The sequence below is a fragment of the Sinocyclocheilus anshuiensis genome, unplaced genomic scaffold (genome assembly GCF_001515605.1).
Source record: "Sinocyclocheilus anshuiensis isolate Anshui unplaced genomic scaffold, SAMN03320099.WGS_v1.1 scaffold52, whole genome shotgun sequence".
NCBI lineage: Eukaryota > Metazoa > Chordata > Actinopteri > Cypriniformes > Cyprinidae > Sinocyclocheilus > Sinocyclocheilus anshuiensis.
This window is the reverse complement of record NW_015554055.1, coordinates 561,990-585,456: the sequence shown is the minus strand read 5'-3', so window position 1 is coordinate 585,456 and position 23,467 is coordinate 561,990. Positions and strand designations below refer to the sequence as shown.

Sequence of the window (23,467 nt, the reverse complement as noted above, 5' to 3'; positions counted from 1 at the left end):
AGCCTACAATTTAATATATAGCTCTGGGCGACGACAATACATCAATTTTTGCGACTATAGTGACAGCGAAATGCAACCTTTTCGAACACTGTGTTGCTCACGAATCTTTAGTGGAGTCCGGTTGAGAACAAAGGATTTTGAATAATATAATCCACGTCAGGTCCGGTACACCGCCATAACTCAGTAAAACTATTATCAAAGAGTTCAAGAGCTTCAAGGATACATTTCATAAGGCCACTCAGTGCCTGCCCGCGTCTATCCGCTTCAATAGAATGCAAACCAAATCATACACTTGCTTTGCTTTTGAAGCGGCTGCTCTTTTATCATCTACTCCATATCCGTTCTGAATCATATGGTTTCTGCGATGTTGCCTTATTGCACAAGCATCTAAAACTACAGAGAGAGACGCACTCTGTTTACAATATGTTGGATCTGTATGGGAGGAATGAATGACAGAGCTCAGTGAAGCCAAGACTGCATGGTGCTTCTGAGACATGTCTTATGAGGTTTGAACAATAGATCATGTTTTTTTTTTAATGTATTTGCGTTTACACACATCACCTAAACAATGCGTGGCTTGATACTGTGAAGTAGGAGAATAGTTGACTTTTTAGTCCAGTGAATATTTATCTTTTGATTTGTCTACTAAAAGCCTTGGCTACTGAAAGTTTTGAATGATATTGCCCAGAAAAAAAAAGATATAGTTCATTGAACACATGATGTTATGACAATGTCGCCAACAGTGGGGCATGTTGTCACAATTCATCATGCCATTAAACAGGACTTTCAGCAAACTTTAAATGGTTTTGAAATACGAAACAATGAACCTGCATGTTTAATACTATATACATATTGTAAAATATTGTAATTTAAGTTTGCAGGGCAGAATTAACAAAAATGATTTTAAGTTTTTGAATGAATTTAAGAGGGTTTTGAACAGGTTGTTTGACATCAAGAGAGAAGTAGAGAGAAGACACAAGTTTGTTTGTTTGGACTTCAATTAAAAATCTCATAGTGACTGAGATACAGCTCTTTTCTCATAGTGACTGAGATACAACTCTTTTGGCATTCTAACTAGCCCTGGTGTTTTCTATTATGCGTTTAAAACACCTCCACCCAAAATATGTGTGTTTTTGAATCTGTATCTTAAAACGTCCAATAAGATCTTCACCCTAATTTTGTAATCCAGCAGTTTCACACAGTTGGACAAAACAAAGGAATTCCACACTTCTTTCATAATATTAAAGCTCCTTGCTTGTTTTATAAAATACGTTTTGGTAACACATATTCACTATTAACTAAGAGTTTTCCCTCAATAAACTCCTAATTTGCTGCATACTGATAGTAAGTAATATGGTCTACATATGGTCATGTAGAATAAGGCATTTCGCGATACATATTGATATTGAATTATTGTCCAGCCCTACATTAGATACTAATAAACAGCCAATTTCTAGTAATATGCATGTTAATAAGCAGCTAATTAATAGTGAATAGTGTTATAATGTTACTTTAAGTTCTTTCCTAAAACAGATCTTAACATGAATTTTCCTAGCCTTTGAGTTCAAAGAAGCAATTAGTTATTTATAACACTTTATATACTCTAAAATACAAGCATAATTAATTCATAATGAAAATATTAGAATGTGCACTTTATGAATGTAGACTAATTATGTGTTTGTACTTTTACTAGGATTCTGTTAAAGCCCTGAACCTACTGTATTAGACTGTGACAGAAGCATAGAGCCCCTTATCTCACTTGTTTGTTTGTGTTTGTACAATGTTGGACATTGTTGTGTCTTATGAGATCTCTAAAGGCTGAATAAAAATATCAAAGCAAAATGTGATAAAGCTTTATATTCCCTGCTATTAATTTATATGGTTTAATTAAACCAATTATAGTAAAATACTGTACATGTCTTATGAATCTAGATTAGAGAATAGTCTCCGACAGTTATGACATCTCTGTCAACCACTGGGTCGAAACAACCCAATTGCTGGGTTTGTCCCTTTTTAACCCAGCGCTGGGTTATATTTAACCCAGCATTTTTTAGAGTGTAGTTGCGTAAAAATCTTACACAAATAAATTTTCTTCAGGGCCCAAAATCTTTGTATTTTACCAGCTCAGAGAAATAAGCTTAAATCATCAGTGTTCACTGATTGAGTGTCACAGTATACAGTCATTTACAGTAAGTATGTGCTGACGAGAATCCATCTAGTACCTTCAACTGGACTTTTTACCTTGTTCATTCCAAAATTAACAACAGAAACTTGTGTCACATAGGGGTTCTAAAGTGCTTTTTCCTATAGTAAATACATAGCAGATGTGTGTTTTAACATGACTTTCAACAACAGCTGGCTGCACAACTTCAGTGTGCAGGACCCAGATGCCTCCTGGGCACCTTCTTCATGCTAGGCCACTCATTTCCTTCCATTATAATGGATCTATTGAAATAGTTTTTGTGTATGTGTGGATTGATCAGTGGGTTGTATTTGAGCTCCTCATATAGCTGTTTCCTTTCATTCATAATGTGTTGGTGTCTCTCTACTTGTACTAACTACCTATTGACATAATGTTTTCTTTCTGTATTTTACTTGGGTCAAATATAATTTTCATCAATTGCAATTTTTAAATGCACCCAAAGTTTAGGGTTGGTTAGTTTTTTTTTTATGGTTTTGAAAGAAGTCACTTATGCTCACTAAGGCTGCTTTTATTTGCTGAAAAATACGCTGAAAAATATAAATAATGGGAAATATTATTGCAATTTAAAAGAACTGTTTTGTGCTTTAATATATTTTAAAATAGAAGTTATTCCTGTGATGGCAAAGCTGAATTTTCAGTAGCCATTACTACAGTCTATAGGGTCACGGAAATTATTATAATATGCCGATTTTGTGTACAATAACTATTTCTTATTTTTATAAGTGTTGAAAACAGCTGTGCTGCTTAATATGTTTATAACTATAAATTTAATATGCTTATATTTATTCTTTAATGAATATAAAGTTCAAAAGAGCAGCATTTATTGTACATACATAGAAAACCTTTGTGATTATGTAAAAGCTTTTACTTTTGTTTTTGAAAGATTTTATGCATCCAAAAAATAGTACCCCACACTTTTAATGGTAGTGTGTATATATAATAATATTTATATTATCATCATAATATTTTGTTGTAATAATATTTATATTATGATTTTAACGTACATGATTTTATATTATGATTGATGATAACATTTGGTACTGTGATGAACTTCAATTCTCACTTTAATTTGAACTGTTCATGAACTTAAATTTCTCTGTGCTGTTTACTCTTATTTAACTTTGTGTCATATATCTGTGCATTTTTCAGGTCTGGATGCTCCTCTACAACAGTACTCGTTCTCTGAATGGCACCTCTCTGGCTCAGATCTGCTGCATCTTTCATCTACCAAACTGGAGAAACTTGGAGTGCATAAAATCGGACATCAGGAGCTTATACTGGAGGCTGTGGAAAAACTCTGTGCTTTGGTAGGACCCTTGAGTGTGTGTGTGTGTGTGTGTGTGTGTGTGTGTGTGCATTAATCTTTTTTAGCCTATTTTTTATTAGCGTCTATTTAGAACAACACTTCTGAATGGAGTGTTATAAAGAAAATAAAGTTTGTATTTAAGTGTGTGATTTGTGAATTCTGGGTGTATTTGTATTGTAATAATAACTTTCTGTTATTTTATAACCTGATATTAAATATTTCTGTATGAGTTTTTGTTAGCGTTTGTGTTGCACATGCCTGTCTGCTACCCATATTAGAGCCTCTGTTATAGAGGTGAGGAATGCTGTAAGACTAAAATAATTATTTATACACTTATAGCATTAGTCTGTGACTGAACTGCTCTGTATACCATCTCTCTCTCTGTCTGTGAATGTCATTACATCTGTGAGAGTTACTCACCCTGCTGACTTAAGCTGTATTCTCAGAGGCCTGTAACACTAACAAAACTCCAGCCAAATCTCAGGGAACATTCTTCCACAAGTGTCTGGCCTATTTTTTGAAACCGTTTCCACTTCCATGCTTGTCTTCAGTCATCTTAGCTGTGCAATATCATGGATTTATAGTGAGCATTACGTGTGGTTTCAAGAAATAAATAGTACAGTCATTTCACTTCATTTTCAGATCATAAATATGTTGATTGCTGGCTGGTAGACTGAAGCTTCCCCTGAGCTGACAGTGGATGTGCTCCATGTGCTGTAAATGTTTTGCCCGCTGGGAGGATTAATGTGGACCTGTTGGTGCCAGGACTCCCTGTGTGTGTGTCGTAACAGCACATTCAGGCTTAAAGAAGACATTTTTTTTTTTATTTAGCAAACCTAAAATTTTCAAGGCGTGGACCAAAGGCAGATCAGGCTTTGGTGGGATATGAGGACATTAGTTATGCTGAGGTCGAAAGTATGTTTGTAGGATAGGAAATATGCCATGACATTTCAGAGTAGGATGAAAGGTACATAGTAAGTGAAAAAGTGAGGTATAAATATTGCACATTTATCTTTTAAATGTTGGTTATTTGTCCTTTGAGTTATTTAGAACACAGAAGTCATCATAGTTGGGTAAACGTTTTCTGAGTTCATATTGTTAGCAACAGCAAAAGAAAAAAATCCACGATAGCATTTCTGTGACTTTTCAAGAGGAAAAAATATCAAGAGATTGATTATGTTAGTCAAAAGAGATAAAGAGAATATTTCTGTAATTTAATGCCAAGATAGTATAAAGCAAAGTATAGTGTTATAGATGTACATGCAGTTTAAAAAAAACTTAAAAGCTAGATTTACAATGTTAATAACTGTGGAAATGCATCATCACAGTCTGTAAAAAGGGTCTATTGTTTTTCTATGTAAACGCTAGATGTTTTACTGTTGCGCTCGCATTTTTTGCCACATTTTTAGAGTGCCTTGTAAAATTAAAAGTAGATCAACTTTTAAATACACATCTCTGGCACCTAACATATTCTTTCTTGTGTCTACGCAGACATACAGTGTTGGGGGTGACAATCTGCGCAGTTTGACAGAGAAACTGCGTGCAGTGGCTCACACTCAGCAGATGAGCATACAGGGGCGCTGGCGTGTCAATACCAATGATGGACAGAGCGCCACCAAGCTGTCACAACAGGTGCTGCAGGCGGTGGTGGATGTGATCACAGCATCCAATGGACTTGTGTCTTTGCTGAATAGGTGAGAATCACAGCCTGAACCACAGAGTGATGTTTACCTGTGTGTTAATATACAGGCAGTGAATTTGCACATGAAGTAGTGTTGTGGCGTTTCATTCTTTCTCAGTCATAATGTGTATGTCTTTTTTAATAGGTATCAATTTGCACAGCAGACTGGATACACAGCAAATGAGAAAGTTGCCACTCTGTGTAAAGATCTGGACATTACAGTGCATAAGGTGAGTGTGTTCTTGTTACAGTGCTTTAAAGGAGGTTCCACTCAAAAATTGTCATTGTTTACGTGGTTACAGAGTATTTAAGTTGCTCTTTTCCATAAAATGGAAGTGAATGGGGCGGTGACTGTCAAGCTTCAGAGTTACAATAATGCAATAACTTTGTGTGAGTAACGGACTGAAATAGAAAAGGATCTTGACATGAGAAGTCAATTTGCTGTTTGACATACGAGAGGTCTTTATACCATAAAAATCCTTCAAGTTTCATATCTTAAAACGTCATCTTCATTATAAACAAAGCATTTTATTTAAGCTCCAAAAACAGATATAATTGGCAATATCGTTTGGATATTGTGGGATTTGTGATGTCACACGGGCAAAAACATTTGCATATGAATGCCTCCAGTGGAAGACTTCAACAAATAGTTATATATCATATATAGTCCATGCGTTTGAGTCTTCCTACAACAGTATAAGGAACGTTCGCTTTGACACGTCCTGTTAAAACAGCTTGTTTGCGTCTCTGTACAGACCTCAGAAGAATCCCAGCGTCAGGAACAAGTGGATAGTTTATTTTAATGGAATCTCCGATTGCGTCAAATTGTTATATGTTTGTTCTGTGCATTTTACCTCAGATTGTTTTGTAAATGAGGCGCAGTGTAATGGAGAGTTCGCACAGAAATTTGTTGAAAGATGAAGCAGCCAACTGTATTGGATCTGACAGCAGCTGCATCGCAAACCGTATTTAACAATTTCATAATATTTGTCTTTTATATTTTTTTTATATTGATAATGTTTTCAAAACACTTACATGCAATAGCGAGGAGTCATTGGTAATATTTACTATGCAATGATGTTAAAGAAGCCGTCCCCTAAAATTGGATAATTTCTGACAGAGGGGCAAAATGAGGGTTGAAAATAATAATTTTTCTGCATATATATTTGGGGTTTCTCTGCCAAAAATGTAACATTACAGGTGAACCTCAAGAAACATATTAATTAAAAAATCCATGTCATGACCCCTTTAAGTCAATTTTTTATTGGAAATATCTGCCATATCTCGCTGTATACCACAGTAGAGGGAAAATGTTTGAGTCTGTAGTGGCTGAAGTGATCATGGTCAAATAGAGGTTCTGGTGATTTTTAAATCTGTCCATGCTGCCTATTTTTGAAAAATTGTTCTACGCCTGATACAATAATTTGTAATGCTGACAAACACATGGTTTTCATTACACTTATTCACTGGACTCAAGAGGGCTAAGGCTGTCCGAGAAAGAGAGAGAGGGGGAGAGAGGGAGAGGGGGCGGGCATTAAAAGTCAGACTATGAGAACTGAAAGACACTTTGGTCGTGTGTTATTCACCTGTGGTGAGCATACAGGAGAGAAGGTCACATGATATTCACTTCATCAGAAGAATCTTTCATCTGGACCTGGAACAGTAAGGTTTGTTTTTCTATTCATTGATAATTTTACACTTTAATAAGTTTTGATTGCTTATTTTCTGTCTCTACCATTCATTAAGTTGACATACTTTAACCCAGAAAGGTTCACAAGTTTAACAGTCACCTTTACTTGGGTGCAAACTAACACCCACAAACACATGCACACACATGCTAATGATAAAACATGTTGACATACTCACAGTGTCGTTGGAAATCAGATAGCATCTATTTCAAGATTTGGGTTTGCGTTATCATTCAAAAGGCATCTGAACCATTTGCTTAATGTTTCTTGCAGATTTCATGTTCGCTTTAAAAGTTTCAATGACTTTTTGGTGCTGTTTGTGTACTCATAGAGGGAAATAACAAGAAAAGGGTTTGATCGTTGATGATGTGACTCAGACGTCCACTCTGAGACCAAACAGCATTGCTAAAGAGGGGAAGGAAAGTGTGGAAATGAGAAAGAAGCTAAGTGTTTCTGTGCGTGTATGGAGAAACAATGTGCAATGTGTGCACTAAGAATGTTGACACTTGATGCTATCAGCTTCTTTCTGTCGACTGTCACAGACACACACACAAACACAGATTAAATCACTAGAACGTTGTTCTCTCTTTCTGTTTTGTCACTGAGTTCACTTTCCTAAAGCTGATGGCATCTTTTCCAGTTTAAAAGCATTGTTTGTATACTTCCTGTTTACTCTACAAACAGTATTGTGTGTGTATCATGAGTGCAAATGCTTTCTTGTGCAGCAATCAGGAACTTTTTCATGTAAGAATGGCAACAGTAAGAGAAGAGTTAATGTACAAACTGACAGTTGTTCAGGATCACCAATCCTTACATAATCATTCATGCATACATTGGGGTCCAAAAGTCCAAAAGACCACCAGTGAAAATACTAATGTTACACATTTCCGTTCAAAAGTTTGGTGTCAGTCATTTTTTTAATGCATTTGAAACAAGTCCCTTATGCTCACCAAGACTGCATTTATTTGATCAATATTTGATCAAATACAATAAAAACAGTAATATGGGGAATTATTAATTATTACTGAAAAATAAGTTTTCTATTTTAATATATTTTAAATGTAATTTTTTTCCTGTGATTGTAAAGCTGAATATTCAGCAGCCATTACTCCAGTCTTGTCAGTGTCACATGATCCTTCAGAAATCATTCTTATTATTAGCAATGTCGAAAACAGTCACTTTTTTGTGGAAAATGGGATTTTTTTTTCACATTTGCAGCATTTATTTGAAATAGAAATCTTTTGTAACAGTATTGAATTATTTTTGGTAATTTTTAAACAATTTAATGAATCCTTGTTGTATAAAAAAAAATTATTCTTTAAAAAAGTTTTACTGACCCCAAAATGTTGAACAATAATGTCTATATATACATAATTAGAAAATTAGGAAAATGTATATTAAATTACAGCCGATAAATAAGTCAAAATAGCTCACATCTGATTGAGGTCAGAACCCTCAACTCAGTTCAGTCTAAAGGTTTCTGTGTTCATCCTGCTTACGTTTTAATAAGTTTCTGACATTTGAAGCCATGAAGGTGAGTGTTAGAACAGGTGTTAGGGGACAGGTGGGCCTCTGATCCTTATAGAAACCACGTCACCTGAAGTCAAAGGTCATCATGTCAAGCAAACCTTTCTGGTGATACTAGTGTGTCATACATGGATGACTGTGTCTTGCTCACTGGTGGTGCTGAGGTTTTAATGAACAGATGAACAAATATTCAGTGTCTCCGGGGTCAACCCAGATATGAAGGGGAAACTTTTTATCAGAGATATAATTGCACCTGTGAGTGTTTTGGTGTGTTTGTATGTATTGGCAGCGCTGCCCGGGGAGTGTGGAATAATTAGCTGTCAGCCAATGAATTTATCGAGAAAGAGAGAGAGGAGTAATGAACTTAAAAAGAAGGAGAGGTGAGGGAGTGAAAGATAGATTAATTAAAAGAGAGATAAGAGGTGGAGAGTGAGAGAGGGTGCAAAAGGAAATTCATGCACACACAGTACTGAAATACATCAGTGGATTAAGCAGAAAAGGTCACGTCGATCAGACAGAGGTACTGTGTGTCCTTGTTTTATCTTTTTTACCTTGAATATATTTTTCCCTTAATGTTTACAAGACTGAAGTTGCTTCAGAATTTCTTTGTATAATATTAGCTGGGAGGAAATGGTTATTTTATTTAATAAACAGTCTGTTTTATGGAATTTTGGAAGTCGTCTCTTCTGTAGAGTGACTAAATTCAGTTCAGAGTTTAGTTTACTTACTATGTGGTTAATGTTAGATCAGGGGTGCCCAAACTCAGTCCTGGCGGGCCGGTGTCCTGCAGAGTTTAGCTCCAGCTTGCCTCAACATACCTGCTGGGAAGTTTCTATTATGCCTAGTAAGAGCTTGATTAGCTGCTTCAGGTGTGTTTAATTAGGGTTGGAGCTAAACTCTGCAGGACACCAGCCCTCCAGGACCGAGCTTGGGCACCCCTGTGTTAGATGATATATAAAGACCTCATAGAGGTTTAAAACCAGTAATGCTCAGTTTACAAAACTAGACTTGATGTGTATATTTTTTTGCTAGGAAATTCAGTCTAGAAGGTAGTACAAAATAGGATGCAAGATTAATAAACATACTAAAAATGCCTTATTGACAATCTAAAAACATAGAAAGGGCTCTGTGAGGGTTAGGGGATATTAAATATCATCAGCTCACTATAAAAACAATAGAAAATGTAGGAAATTTCCCACCATGATAGGAAAACAAGCAAGTGTGTTGTTTATGCATTTGAGAATTGTAAATGGATCCATGCAGGATGTGAGGCAGATCTTTTGTTAGTATCTTCAGGTCTGCTGGCCTGTGACCCCTTAACAGAGCATTTGATTTAGCTGTTTGTCTCTGCCTAGAGACAGAACATTTATATACTTTGGTTTGCTCCGTTTTTGTCATTGTATGCAGCTGCAAATGCAGTTATTTGTAATGCCAGTAAGCTACAGGCAAAGAGAGGGAGCAAAAGTTTTTAGTTTTCAGTTATACGTTTAGTTATGCATTTGCTCAGCTGTGTGCATACAAAGAAAAAAGGGGAAAAGAACCCCAGTGCAAATCAATGCACAGAATATATGTAACCCTGGACCACAAAACCAGTCTTAAGTCGCTGGGGTATATTTGTAGCAATAGCCAAAAAAAAAACATTGTATGGGTCAAAATTATCGATTTTTCTTTTATGCCAAAAACCATTAGGATATTAAGTAAAGATCATGTTCCATGAACATAGTTTGTAAATTTCCTACCGTAAATATATCAAAACCTAATTTTTGATTAGTAATATGCATTGCTAAGAACTTCATTTGGACAACTTTAAAGGGGATTTTCTCTGTATTTAGATTTTTTTGCACCCTCAGATTCCAGATTTTCAAATAGTTGTATCTCGACCAAATATTGTCCTACCCTAACAAACCATACATCAATGGAAAGCTTATTTATTCAGCTTTCAGATGATGTATGCATCTCAATTTCGAGAAATTTATCCTTATGACTGGTTTTGTGGTCCAGGGTCACATATATCAAAAGACAAAAGATTCTCTCATTCTTACCTCATTCAAAATAGCAATGAAACAGAAGTAGCAAAAGATATTTTCTTCTGTATTGTGGTATATATCCGAGTGTAATAGATTATTGAAATAGAAAACATAAGGACAAGGACTTTGTTATATACGTACATTGGTTGTTGACCGTATGTTAAGATATTGGTGTTGAGAAAAGGTTTAAGCAGACTGAATGATTGGGAAAATCCTGTATATTTCAACAGAGAAGTCTGTAGTTAGTAATTATGACATTTTCATAAAAATAAAATAGAAAAATGAAATGCATGGGTACTTAATTTACAATAAGAACAATAACATTTCAAAATGTAGAAAATATTGTGAATTTTCATTTCATGTCAACTTTAAGTATTTGTATTTAAGTTTCCCTGAATTATTTTTTCTATTTTCGGTGCTGATTTTTGTGGATTTTGCAAAATCCTGTGAAATGGATTTTAAAATGGTGGCATATATTAACCCGGTGGTGACAAAGCTACACTGTTGTTTGTAGGTCAAAGGATAATTGAATTCAAAAAATTATTAAATACACAAATATGCAAATGGTAGCAGACATTTCTAACAAAAATAACAGGTGATTCTGCAAAAATATATGTAGTTTCTGATTCAGATTAGCCTTGCTTTTCCTGGATGTGATTATGATGAGATTTATTGTTGTAAATCAGTGAGATGTCTCTCAAATCAACAGTAATGACTGACCTGTGCTTGAACTATACCATAATGACCTATAAAAATACACTCTGGCAGTTTTCTTTGACAGGGTGTGAATATACAGTAGAAGATATTACACTAAATTACACTGAAGACATGACCAGTGTGTGTCCTGTTTGACCTTCCACATCATTCCATCCTGTCATTTCATTCACTTTTACGCTTACATCTGTTTCCATGGCAACGACACATCTTAGTTCCAAGCACCTGCTCGGAAGCACAACCATATGCTTATCCAATCACCTCAAACAAAGCAGATAATTGCTCTCGTTTAAAGTGGAATCCCAGCAGTCACTGCTGTGTTGAATCGCCGACTCTCTGTCAGATCTCATTGTTTTACTCCAAACTGTGTGTGTATTTATAGGGGAACTGAGGGGTTTATTTCTAAACAACATTTTTGAAGAAAATGCATAAGTTGTCACCACAATGCTAGCATAACAAGTTTTTTTTAACCCATTGTAAAGTGGTTGCTTACTGGCCCACATCAGTATAGCCCACCCCGAACAGTTTTTTCCTGTTTAGCCAGTTGGGCCACATTTTCACTGACCACAGTTATAAAGTAAAGTAAAGAGTAAAGTAAAGTAAAATAAAAAATATAAGAAATATAAAATTTAAAATAAAATATTTAAAAAATAATAAAATAAAATAAAAATAATTAAATTCATGATTTTATTTTTAAACAATATTTATTAATAAAAAAAATATATATATATTATATATTTCATATATTTGACCCTGGACTGCAAAACCAGTCTTAAGTCGCTGGGGTATATTTGTAGCAATTACATTGTATTTTGTGCCAAAAATCGTTAAGATATTAAGTAAAGATCATGTTCCATGAAAATATTTTGTAAATTTTCTACTGTAAATATATCAAAACTTAATTTTTGATTAGTATTATGCATTGCTAAGGACAACTGTAAAGGCGATTTTCAATATTTTGATTTTTTTTTTTCAAATAGTTGCATCATATCCAAATATTGTCCTATCCTAACAAACCCTACATCAGTGAAAAGCTTCATTATTCAGCTTTCAGATGATGTATAAATCTCAATTTCAAAAAAATTGACCCTTATGACTGGTTTTGTGGTCCAGGGTCAAATATGTAACACACACATATTTATAAAATACATGCTGTATAATATACATAATTGAATGTTAAGCTTAAGTTGACAAGCAATATGAAAAGTAGTAATAGTGATTCTTGCCCTAACAATACTGATGGTTTACCTCTTACTTTGCTCTGAACCTTAGGTTTTAATGGACCACTGGAAATGAATGCATTCAAATAAAACTCTTTGTGAGCCTAAAGGTTTGTGTGTGTGTTGATTTCTCATGAGGGGAAGTGACACACCTGTTTAAATTAACTAGAAGTTAGTCACGGTGTCACACACACATACCTCCCACAAAATTCTTCAGCTGCGCGTCATGTCATATCCTCTCTCTCGCATACCTGAGTTCAGTAAGTGCATACTTTCATGCCTCAGATGGACTAACACTGAATCCGTTTAGCCAATACAAACAGCTCTGAGGTTGGATATGAGCCCTTATTTGTTTTGGTTTTATTTGTGCTGAACTTCATGGCTGAGTGAGTTGTGTATTGGCTGAAGTGAATCTGTTGGTGGTCTGGGATTCAGTGTTTATCTTTAGGGATGTTACATAAGATCTGGCTCATCAGTAAATCTGGTTCAAACGCTTTTTCTCTTGCCACCGATCCTCAGCGGCCACCCTAATCCTTTAATTAGACTGTGATCTACATGTTCAGTACAGTCATCAATATGAGTGTGCGCTTGTGTGCATGTAATCTTGTGCTTAGGTCTTGTACGGGTCGCTGGCTGTATGTTAGCGGTGTGTAGTGTCACTCTGTTTGAGGAAGTGTTTCATTGAGAGGTGTGAAGGAGCTGAATCAGCCCTGGAGTGAGTGGGTTAGGTGAACTCCCCTCATGTGTGTTTGTAGATCTCTGAATTCTGGATTAAAATCCTCAGTGGGTGGAAACACTTGCATTTTTAGTAAATGTTCTCATTTCTCTCTCTCTCTTCCCTGTAGGAAACCGCCGTGTTTGAAAAGGAGAAGGACATTATATCTATAGTAAGAGATCATGGGTCTTCTGTTTTCACTCTTACTTTCTACATATCTTTTGATTCTTTAAATTACATTAACATACTGCAGTCATATATTATTATTATTCTGTATTATATTATAATATTGTATTATATTTTCAAGCCTTATGCATATTGCAGTTATGATGTTCATATGAATATATTAATACATTTCAGTGACACAACAATTACAAACTTTCTGTAGTTGGTCTAACTGATATGCTGTCAATTACACAGAAAGTAATTTTCACTTGTAACAATAGTTTAGTGTAATGAACTTATAAGGTTGTAAGCAAATGTACAGCTTATATATTTGTTACAGTACTTTATTTAATATTAAAAGTGTGGCATTTTAACTTTTAATTTAAAGTTTTCTGAATCATCCTTTCATCATTGGGACTGCAGTGTATACTGCAGTATTCTTCCAAATAACATCTTACCGACACCAAACAGTTAAATGGTAGTGTAGCCTACATAATCCTCTATATTCCAATAATATATGTAATTATTTTCATTACTTCAGAAGAAATAACCAATCTTTTTCTTTTTCTTTCTGTCTCTTTCTCTAGTGTCGTCAGTTGGTAGCAGTGTGTGATGAGATTTTGACCATTACTCCGTTGCCTCTTCTTACCCATACTGCCCAGCTGGAGAGTGTTGACCTGGTCCCAGCTTCACCAGGAGATCAAGTGGTAATGCATCTTATCATTTATAACTTGATTTCTTTAAAGTAGTTCATTCTTTTACTATTTCATCCTCTCTCTCCTTGTTGTCCAATTGCGTTTCCTATTTTTCGGTGGCTTTCTGTAGCTCTGTGAAAAAACTGGCTTTGAAACAATATTCAGTCAGATATTTCACAATTAAAGGGATAGTTCACCCAAAAATGACAATTTTATGTTTATCTGCTTACCCCCAGGGCATCCAAGATGTAGGTGACTTTGTTTCTTCAGTAGAACACAAACGAAGATTTTTAACTCAAACCCATTTGAGAGATATGGCTGTCGAGGACGCGCTCAGGACAGTTCAGACATTGCAGTGCATCAGAGGTAAAGTACGATATAAATACTGTTCAGTTTCTTGCACAGACCTATCGTTTCGTGTCTTTACACATCAATGTATCGTCACGAGCCACAGGGTTTAATTTGGTTTTGTTTGTGTATGTTTTTTTGACTCTCAAAGCCGTGATTCCCATTCACTTCCATTATAAGACTGACAGACTGCAACGGTTTGAGTTAAAAATCTTCGTTTGTGTTCTACTGAAGAAACAAAGTCACCTACATCTTGGATGCCCTGGGGGTAAGCATTTTCATTTTTGGGTGAACTATCCCTTTAATTACAAGGAAAAGGCAAGTAATGCATTTCAATTTTCATTTTTGGGTGAACTATCCCTTTAATTACAAGGAAAAGGCAAGTAATGCATTTCAATTTTCATTTTTGGGTGAACTATCCCTTTAATTACAAGGAAAAGGCAAGTAATGCATTTCAATTTTCATTTTTGGGTGAACTATCCCTTTAATTACAAGGAAAAGGCAAGTAATGCATTGAAGTAAACATGAGACTTTGAAAGGTGTAAGTCTGTAAGGTGTATGTGGACTGGTCAAATGTTCAATTAAAACTTGTATGATTGGTTTACATTTGCCCTGGTTTGTTTAAGAACAGTCATGCTCTGAAGGCTCACATTGTCTTTTTTAAAATAATTTTTGACATATTTGAAGTGAATTTGGGGCCTTTATATTTTGTGTGTCTTCAAATCAGACCCAAAACACACAATGCAACATGAATGATTACATTGGCAGTCATCCACAAACCATACAAGGAAATCCAATAGCAGGGTTTCACACTGTTCAGTGCACTGAAGTTTATTGACAAAGGAATGTCTGTCAAAATATAAAAAAATACTTGTGATTCTTGCCAAATGAGACCTGCCTCCCCTGTTTTCTGGAGAGAGGTAGGTTGTGGGAAAACTCATTAGGTTTCTATTTGGCATGCTTTGGAGAAAGCAAGATTCAGAGAATATAATAAAGTGAAAGTGACGTGACATGTGGCCAAGTATGGTGACCCATACTTGGAATTAGTGCTCTGCATTTAACCCATCCAAAGTGCACATACACAGCAGTGAACACACACACACCATGAACACACACCTGGAGCTGTGGGCAGCCATTTATGCTGCGGCACCCGGGAGCAGTTGGGGGTTCAGTGCCTTGCTCAAGGGCACCTCAGTCGGGGTATTGAAGGTGGGAGAGAGCGCTGTATATTCACTCCCCCCACCTACAATCCCTGCTGGTACAAGACTCGAACCCGCAACCTTTGGGTTACGAGTCCGACTCTCTAACCATTAGGCCACGACTTCCCCAAAAAAAAAATTCAGGAGAGAGCGTGAACTCAGTCCCCCACTACCATAAATTATGCAGTCGAGATTCCCACATTTGGGGAATTCGCAGGGGTCAGCACAACCAGAGTGCAATGGCCGAGCCTCACCCTGGGTGAACCACCTTCTTGATCATGGTGTCTACCCTGCCAGGTAAGTATCTGGCAGGGTATATCTGGCAGGGTATATAACTGGACATGATTGATTATTATTGATCTGACAGATACTAATGGATTCAGTTAGCCTGAGGTTGGACCATACAGGTTCATTGTCTCTTAAGCAGGAGGTCTCTGTGCTTACAGCACATTTCCAGCACAATCAATACTATTTAGATCCAACTTGGGCTGACATCTGATACTGCAGTCGATTCATTGACCAGTGCCGGTCTGAACATGCTCCCTCAGTTCTCCTTTTGAATTTGTTGTCATAATGCTGGAAGGAGGGCTGAATATTAAAGCAAACCAGCAGGGTTCATGGACCAATTACCAGCCCAGATTCTCATCTCGCTTACAGGAGCCAATGTCAAATCCATTGAATTCTAGTTTAGCTGAGGTTTAAGATATTCTTGGCTTGATATGCACATTATTTCTTTCACATAGGGAATTGAGATCACCACCTCAGGATCCAGAAATCATTTTGTCACTGGAACAGCAGCAGAGGTAGGACAGGTTGATGGTACCCCAGCGCTTCAATATGTTTTACCAAGATTGAAAAGCATCATTTTGTTTTCTTAATGTATTTATTTAGGGAGGGAAATTAGTGTCTAAATTGTCTGCTGGGAGATATGTGAGGGTGTGTTTGCAGTGAATGAACACGTAAATGAACTGGCTCATAACCGAGTGAGCAAAAGGTTAACTTCCTCCTAGGGAAAAAGTGGGCTAGTTTAAAGGTTTCTGGACTCGCTTAAAACAAGAATCGTGGATTTGAATTGTTTGCACATTTTTTTGCTAATTTTTCTTTTCTATTATGACTCGTGAGAATGAGATAAAATTATCCTTCCACGTAAACTGCTTTCTTTAGGGTCAGAAATAGGGGAAGAGGGAGTTGTGATATCATATCCTTTAGTTTCATCTAAAAAAAAGTTGAATAAAAGAGCCATATTTAGTCAAACACACACACAAACACTAATGCACACAAAAACAAAAATATTTTAACATACGTTACCATTCAAAAGTTTGGGGGTGGGATTTTTTTAAAGAAGTGTCTTATGCTCACCAGGGCTGCAATTATTTGTTCAAAAATACAGAAAAAAACAGTAATATTTTAAAATAATATTACAATTTAAAATAACTGTTTTCTATTAATATATTGCAAAATGCAATTTATTCATGTGATTGCAAAGCTGAACTTTCCAGTCTTCAGTGTCACATGATCCTTCAGAAATCATTATAATGCTGATTTGGTTGTCAAGAAACATTTATTACTTTAATATCAATGCAACATTCTCAATGTTGAAACCAGTTTTACTGCATAATATTTTTGTGGAAGGATTCTTTCATTCAAAAGAACCACATTTACTTTACTTGGAAATATTTTGTAATATTATAAAAGTCTTTACTGTCAGTCTTTACTTTTGACCAATATAACATATCTTTGCAGAATAAAGTATTATTTTATTATTTTTTAAATATTTCTGACCCTGAAGTTTTGAATGGTAGTGTAATAATCATCCAATCTTAAAGATTGCATTCAAAATCCAGTTGGTTCAAAAAGGGGCACATGCCAGTTTGAATGGGCATGAGGTTTCTGCTTGTGGCGGTTCCTTCTAAGCCATTGCAATCATTCCTTTGGTATTATTGGTAGAAGTGTTTTTGTGCTCTTTTACTCAGTAGTGTGTCTTAGAACACTGTGTTGTACATAACCATAAATCCTGTCTTACAGTCTCCTACAGAGATCTGTGAGAAGATTTTAGCGGGAGATGAAGTCATTCAGGTCAACGGACAGATAGTGGTAAGTGAAAACTGTTTAATGCTAATGATGTTTAACTGTACTAATAGTGATATACTGGTGTTATTTACATAAAGACTGCTGTAAGGAAGGAAATTAGCCAAGGTTCTAATGAGAGGGACTGAACCCCGGGTTGGCACAGTAAGACTCTTCGGTCCATTTGATGACCTGCCTGCTGGATTTGAGCAGATGTCTTTTGTCCACTAATTTGGATTAGTAATAGCTTGTGGCCCAGTGTCCTGCAATTACTGATAGGCACAGAAGAAAAACAATAGTTATTTAAAATAAAGAAAAAGAGATTAAAAAGCCATTTTAAATTAAATTATTTTTAAAAATCTAGCACAGTTTTCTGAAAATGACCCAAAGTTAGGTGCAGCAACAAGCATTAGGTATAAAAGAAGCACCATTTTGGATGCAAATATGCATTTATTTCATGCAATGTAAACGATACATCCTATTTCAGGTTGGCTGGAGCCGGACAAACCTTGTTCAAAAACTGGAGGAAAATCCAAATGGAGTCACTCGATGTCTTTTGTCCACTAATTTGGATTAGTAATAGCTTGTGGCCCAGTGTCCTGCAATTACTGATAGGCACAGAAGAAAAACAATAGTTATTTAAAATAAAGAAAAAGAGATTAAAAAGCCATTTTAAATTAAATTATTTTTAAAAATCTAGCACAGTTTTCTGAAAATGACCCAAAGTTAGGTGCAGCAACAAGCATTAGGTATAAAAGAAGCACCATTTTGGATGCAAATATGCATTTATTTCATGCAATGTAAACGATACATCCTATTTCAGGTTGGCTGGAGCCGGACAAACCTTGTTCAAAAACTGGAGGAAAATCCAAATGGAGTCACTCTGGTTTTGAGGAGGCTTCCAGGGTTCCTGAAACGCAAGGAGAGCCGAGCCAAGTCTGAGGTACTAGAGGCTCATCCTTTTCTTCAACATATGCCACTTTAAGCATTTTCAAAATAATTGTTGACATAATACATTTTGGTGACATTTGTTAATTTACTATTCACTATATAATGAATGTCATGTAGTTCTCTATGTGATGAAAGAGTGAGTATAAATTAATGTACATTCAGGTAGTAATAATGAAAAAATATCAGATTTCTAATCAGTATTGTATGTGCCTTGAATCTGGTGAAATCGGATACAGTAAAAAACAAGATTTTTGCTGTCTGCCTGACTAAACAAAGCCAAAGTGTTTTGACAGTGTTAATAACCAGATAGAAATGAACACATGAGTCTCATATGAGGTGCTGCAAGCATTTTACTCTGTCTCTGTTGCTTTGCAACAGATTTATTGACGTCACATGTTCACACGTCACATGTGGTTGTGCTTGTTCAATAAGCAACACATTTCCTCTTTGTGAAACTGAAATGATTACAGATTCTCTCACACAAGCAGACTCAGACATTCACACTAAAATAAACATTTTCAAATGAAAGAGACAATCTAATTCTCATATGAACTTGTTGTGCATTAAGGGCATCGTCATGACAACAGCAACTTCCTTCCCTCCAGTCTCCTGTGACTGCAAACACTCATTAGGACAGTGTGTGATGTAGCAGTCATGTGGCTTTTAAAGTGATTGGGTCTGTTGGTGACCCTGAGGGACTGATCCACGGGGATGTGACAAACACACAGATCCAGACCCATTGCATACTGATGAATGCAGACACAATACTTTTTTCACATTCATTTTCGAGTTATCAAGCACATTTCAGTGTTGTTTTAGTATCATTGATAATACTATTAAAGTTTTTTAAATATTTAAAAGTCATTTTTTATTAGTTTTTTATTATTATTTTAGTTTTACTTATTTTTAGTACTTCAACTTACACTAAATGAAAATGAAAAATGTTGCCTTGGGAACTAGCTGGAATAAAATAAGTTTAATCCCCCCTCCCCCCAGGTAATGAAGATTTTTATGGTTTTAGTTAATGATAATAACCCTGACATACACTACTGTTCAGAAGTTTGGGATCAGAAAGATTTTAAATATTTTTTTGAAGAAGTCTCTTATGCTCACCAAAGTTGCGTTTATTTGTTCAAAAATACAGAAAAAAGCATTAATATTATGAAATATTATTGCAATTTAAAATATTGGTTTACTATTTTAATATACTTTAAAACACAATTTATTCTTGTGATGCAAAACTGAATTTTCAGCATCATTATTCCAGTCTTCAGTGTCACATGATCGTTCAGAAATCAATCTAATATGCTGATTTATTATCAAAACTGCTTATACTGGAACATATTGGAAACAGTTTTTGCTGCTTAATATTTTTTTGGAACCTGTGATATTTTTTTTTAGGATTCTTTGATGAATAAAAAAAAAAACAGCATTTATTTAAAAAAAGAAATATTTTGTAATAATATACACAACCGTTTAAATGTTTGGGGTCGGTAATTTTTTCTTTTTTTGTTGTGGTTTTGAAAGAAATTAATTTTATTTCAGCAAGGGTGTGTTAAATTAATAAAAAGTGATGGTAAAGGCTTACTTTGTTAATAATCTCACAATATTACGGTCTTTAAAAAGCATTAAAAATCTTACTGATCACAAACTTTTGAATGGCAGTGTATACACGTTTAAATGAGGACGTGCTGTAGATATCTATTGTTTTAATATAGCCTAAAGTAAATTACTAATCATAAAAGTAAACTTTTGCATATTTAGAAAAAATAAAATAAAAATGTATATATATATAAAAAAATTTATTTTATTTTTTCTAAATATGCAAAAGTTTACTTTTATGATTAGTAATTTACTATTATATACTATAATTTACTTATATATATATATATATATATATATACACCCACACACAGTGGTGTGAAAAAGTTTTTGACCCCTTCCTGTGTTGTTGTTGTTTTTTTTTGCTTATTTGTCACACTTGAATGATTCAGATCAAACATTTTAATATTACACAAAGATAACCCGAGTAAATACAAAATGCATTTTTGAAATAATGATTTCATTTATTTAGGGAAAAAAGCTGCCCAAACCTGCCTGGCACTACCTGAAAAAGTAATTGCCCCCAAAATCTAATAACTGGTTGTGCCACCCTTTGTAGCAACAACTGCAATCAAGCGTTTGTGAAACTATTGCCAGTTATCGCATAGCTGTGGAGGAATTTTGGCCCACTCTTCTTGTTTTTTGTCTTCTTGAGTTTTTGTTTCAATTGCAGAATTGTTTTAATTCAGCCACATTGGAGGGTTTTCGAGCATGACTGTGGACGGTTTAAGGTCATGCCACAGCATTTCAATTGGATTTAAGTCCGGACTTTGACTTGGACACTCCAAAACCTTAATTTTGTTTTTCTTGAGCCATTCAGAGGTGGAATTGCTGGTGTATTTGGGACCATTGTCCTGCTGCATAACCCAAGTGTGTTTGAGCTTGAGGTCACAAACTGACAGCCGGACATTCTCCTTCAGGATTTTCTGATAGAGCGCAGAATTCATGGCAAGATGCCGTTTTTGCCCAGTCTCTTTCTTATTGTTGAATCATGAACACTGACCTTAATTGAGGCAAGTGAGGCCTGCAGTTCTTTAGATGTTGTTCTGGGTGCTTTTTTGACCTCATGGATGAGTCGACGTTGCGCTCTTGGAGTAATTTTGGTAGGCCGGCCGCACCTGGGAAGGTTCACCACTGTTCCAAGTTTTCTCCATTTGTGGATAATATCCGTGGTTCGCTGGAGTCCCAAAGCCTTAGAAATGGCTTTAGAACCCTTTCCAGACTGATACATGTCAACTATTTTGTTTCTCATCAGTTCTTGAATTTCTTTAGATCGTGGCATGATGTGTTGCTCTTTAAGCATGCTTCACTTTGTCAGGCAGGTTCTTTTTAAGTGATTTCTTGATTCAACAGGACTGGCAGTAATCAGGCCTAGGTGTGGCTAGTGAAATTTAACTTCGCTTAAAAAACAGGAAGGGGGCAAAAACCTTTTCACGGCACTATATATATTTATATATATTATTGCCCCCAAAGTACTGCTTAATAAACCCAAACACAGGCACACAGTCTTACTGGAAAAAAGACATATAAAAGTACTTAAACTTGCCACAAACTCACCACGACCATTCACAAGGCATGAAAATGTGCTCATGAACTCATTGTCACAAACCTAAAATGTGTTGCCACAAAAAAACACACTTGCCACATGAGTCACTCTCTGCGGTGAAATTGGGTTTTTCCAAACATCTCATCAATCTCATCAATTCCTTACTTTCAGAAAGAGGAGGAAGAGGAAGAAGGGGAAGAGAAAAACAGACATTCTCTTTTGGGCAGGGTGGCAGCTTCAGTCCGCTCTCTGTCCTTCAGGTGAGTTCAGCTCCGCTGAAAATCCTCAGACGCTCCTATAATCACTATATTGCTTTTTCTGATGCTAAATTTGCATGATTTTCAGGCTCTGTAGAGGCATTTCTTGTCGCTCATTTCATGTTTGTTGTTAAAACATCGAGGTGAAGATATTATAGTAGTTAGAGGCTTTACAATAGGGTAGGATATTATAGGATAGTTTTGTCTGCCTCTCTGAGATAAACCATAATGCTTAGCTTTGAGTCTGTGCTTTCCATTATTTTACTTTTTTACAGTAAACTTACTGTGTATAAGAAGTGAAAGTCTCCATTTCTCTGCCTGTGTTTCATAAACTAAATTCTTGTTTCATAACTGTTTTCTGTGAGCTACAGTGAGGACATGCGTGCGATCCGCTATCTCAGGTCTGTGTGCCTGTATAGCATGGTTGAACTGGATTTGAATATGAACTATAGTATGTGTGTTTGGGTCAGTTTTCATCGCATTAAAGCTGCTTCTGCGCTGCAAAGGGCCTCTTAGCTGACTGTGTTTTTCGATTAATTTGTTAGTGTTATATGCTTATATAGTGTATATGTGTGTGTGTGTGTGTGTGTTTATGTACCACAGATCAGCATCAGACGGCACACATCATTTCAGACGGGAGAAATCAGCGCTCTCTAGTGAACAAAGCTCTAATGAACATCAGCCAAACACCTTAAAGCCAGGAGCAGGTAAGAGTCACAGCAGACTTTACAGAAAATATCGAAGACATTTTATGGCCCAATAATGTTCTGAAGAAAGAATACAATATTGTTTAGTCAATAGCATGGCTTTACAGCTAAATTAGTACTAAGCAGCATAAAATAGCCTGGAGCAGCACTTTAATTGATTTTATTTTAAGCTAGTCTTTTCATCGGCCATAGTTTCTTAAGTATTCTTTGTTGCTGAGCATATAGATTTGTTATTTAGCTTACAGACATTTACAGCTCCGATTTCATCTTATAGGCTCTCTAAAAAATGTTTCAATCTGTCTTCACTTTTGTAGATTCTCTGCGTGCAGGTCGAAACAGTTTGGAAATAGGTTCATTTGCAGAAAGGAGTCCATCCCCTCAAAGCTCAGAGCTCAACCGAGCCAGCACAAGCTCCTGTCCTGACATGGCAGGACTAAGAGTAAGAACAAAAAAGATTTATTACATTTATAAGCATTCATTTGGTATGACATACAACTCAGTACACTTTGCACTTTTTCATAGTCAAAAAGCAAGGTCCATTTTGGAGAGGTACTATAATGATTTGTCATCCTTGTGCCCTTGAGCATGATAAACTTGAGTGTGCCATGAGTCATTGAGAAGCATCTGTTGGGGCATCTCACAATAAAGTCTTTCTAATGTGGCAACTCTGATGAAATCAGCAGAAGGTCTTCTTTAAACCCTGTGATCCCAAAGTAATTATACGTTTCTTTTTACCGCAGGAGGAAAAGGAGAACAAAAAGAGCTCTACTAAAGGTCAGGCATGGATTTGTTCATTTACTATTTTTTCCAGGACATCTTATTTCATCCATTGCAAAATAATGACACTAT

The 23,467-nt window shown here is 35.7% G+C and overlaps 1 protein-coding gene across 1 annotated transcript in view; it reads left to right on the top strand.

The window, feature by feature from the left end:
* The window catches only part of LOC107668504 (connector enhancer of kinase suppressor of ras 1-like), a 38,435-nt gene that overhangs the window by 7,026 nt on the left and 7,942 nt on the right, over positions 1–23,467 (top strand). Inside the window, exons 2-14 of the mRNA XM_016460391.1 lie at positions 3,353–3,510; positions 5,001–5,203; positions 5,336–5,420; positions 13,212–13,253; positions 13,834–13,953; positions 16,232–16,291; positions 17,514–17,582; positions 18,379–18,498; positions 21,826–21,914; positions 22,283–22,312; positions 22,515–22,618; positions 22,933–23,057; positions 23,359–23,392. Of these exons, the coding sequence (XP_016315877.1) occupies positions 3,353–3,510; positions 5,001–5,203; positions 5,336–5,420; positions 13,212–13,253; positions 13,834–13,953; positions 16,232–16,291; positions 17,514–17,582; positions 18,379–18,498; positions 21,826–21,914; positions 22,283–22,312; positions 22,515–22,618; positions 22,933–23,057; positions 23,359–23,392 (1,239 nt within the window). The remainder of the gene's footprint in view (positions 1–3,352; positions 3,511–5,000; positions 5,204–5,335; positions 5,421–13,211; positions 13,254–13,833; positions 13,954–16,231; positions 16,292–17,513; positions 17,583–18,378; positions 18,499–21,825; positions 21,915–22,282; positions 22,313–22,514; positions 22,619–22,932; positions 23,058–23,358; positions 23,393–23,467) is intronic.